This window comes from Phoenix dactylifera, chromosome 13, assembly GCF_009389715.1.
Source record: "Phoenix dactylifera cultivar Barhee BC4 chromosome 13, palm_55x_up_171113_PBpolish2nd_filt_p, whole genome shotgun sequence".
NCBI classification, from domain to species: domain Eukaryota; kingdom Viridiplantae; phylum Streptophyta; class Magnoliopsida; order Arecales; family Arecaceae; genus Phoenix; species Phoenix dactylifera.
The window spans coordinates 156,724-158,551 of record NC_052404.1 but is presented as its reverse complement, the minus strand read 5'-3'; the positions used below and the strand labels follow the sequence as shown (position 1 = coordinate 158,551).

The 1,828-nt window shown below is 49.1% G+C and overlaps 1 protein-coding gene across 1 annotated transcript; it reads right to left on the bottom strand.

Moving 5' to 3' along the window:
• Nucleotides 1–503: 503 nt before the first annotated feature.
• Nucleotides 504–1,577, bottom strand: LOC103720058. Its single transcript, XM_008809586.2, has one exon. It carries the CDS (start codon nt 1,575–1,577, stop codon nt 504–506), a length of 1,074 nt encoding a protein of 357 aa, XP_008807808.2.
• Nucleotides 1,578–1,828: the final 251 nt, after the last annotated feature.

Here is a 1,828-nt window from a genome sequence, read left to right as displayed (position 1 = left end):
CCTACCAAGTGCCTTCTTCTTCTTTTTTGTTTGTGACAGCATTCCATGCTCTGCCTTCTCCCTGCCATAATGCCTCCTTCCCTCCTCTCCTACCGTTCCCTTTCTTTTGCTTCCAACAATTGAGGTAGAACTCATTCTACCCATATATGAGATAATACAGTACCAAAACTCCAAACTTTTGAATACTTTCGCATCATAATAAATACCATCCTCACATTTGCTTCACTTGATCACCCATCTATTATGCTCCAAATAATATGCAAACATCCTTGCTATGTTAAGCAACTGTCCCCTGTACTGCACATGTATTCATGATCCACAATATATATAGTTGCTGTCACAGAAGATCAACAGTGTATATCACTCCTTAACATGCATGCATACAAAAGAGAAATATACTATATATCTATAACAAAAAGTTTGAGAGAAACAAAACTAATGAAGGCTTCCAACAGCTAATTCATCCTACCTTCAGTGAACATCTAGAACAAGTTCATTGGAAGTCAGTTTGAAATCGGAAAAACCCAACCATAATTCCTACGCTTATCGACGTATCGTGGCGGCAAAGATTCAATGAGAACTTTGGTGCTTGCATCCTTCAACGACTGCCTCACCACTGCATTTCCAGTAACCATGTACATGCAGTCTTCACCATCCCATGCTGCTGGATTCTCCGCCACCTCGCATCGGTTGTAGCTCAAGAACAATGCGCGCCCGCCTAAGCTCGTTAATGGCACCCAGCCTGCTCTCTTTGGGTCCAGCGATTGAGCCTCCACAAAGAGTCTTCCACGAGGATCTTTGTACACTAACAGGAGTTCGCCTCCAACTTCAGTTAGCATCAATTCGTTTAGCAACAAGTGTAATACCCGGGCTGGTAGAGGCAGGCGCTCGACTTCTACTAACCTTGGCTTAGGATGAAGCACCAAATCCATGACCGCAACTCCATAGAGATTCGACAGAACGAAGGCCTTGCCGTCGCGAAAGATGGCGCTGCGAAACGAGTGGTGACAGGTTTGCACCATCCCGGCCGAGCCATTAAGCTCGCAGGCTGCAACGGCGTTGGTTCGAAATCTACTCCCATCCAAGCGCGAACCCCAGCCCAGGAGCAGGCAGTCTGGAGAAGAGGGGGGAGCCGTCAGGATTGCGAACCGGATAAGAAAGGACTGCTTCGGCATGCGGATAGTGGTGCTGGTGAAGGGATCGACGAGCGACGGCTGCCGCCATGATCTGTCGACGATGATGAGATAGCCGAAGGAGACCCCGACGCAGTTCTTGGTCTTGACTTGGAGCAGGCTGGTCCGGGGGCGATCTGCGTCTGTGATGCTTTGGAAGCGAAGGTCTCCGCTGGTGCAGAGGCGGAGCATGAACATGGGGGGCTGGGATGCCAGGAGCTCCTGCTTCGAGGCCTTGGCGATCGACCTCCATGCCTTGCAGACGCCGCTGAAGGCGTGGAAATCCGCAACGTTGGGGGAGAGCCGGCTGAGGATGTTATGGAGTGTGAGCTCCGGGAGATCTGACCATGGTGGGTTGGAGCGACACCTGGTGTTGGTGGCTGTGGCCTTGCTTCTCTTCGCCATGCATGGATTTCCCTGGAGCTTGGATTCAGACGTTCGGTATTTATGGCCGTAATAAATAAAGACTTGGCCTTCAGAGATACGGTTGTGACGGCTGTTCGATCTTCTCTAGGGTTGTAGATAAAGTCCTTGACGCGTGCGTGCGTACTTATTTTGGGACGAAGCGGTTTTAAGGAATACTAGATGAAGATTGGTTCTGGAGTCGCCTTGATTCAATTTCCATATCCAACTAAGATAAATCGCATTGTTTGTAA

Bases quoted from the DNA above. Each gene is read 5' to 3' on its own strand.
- LOC103720058 (XM_008809586.2), bottom strand. From the start codon at position 1,577: ATGGCGAAGAGAAGCAAGGCCACAGCCACCAACACCAGGTGTCGCTCC.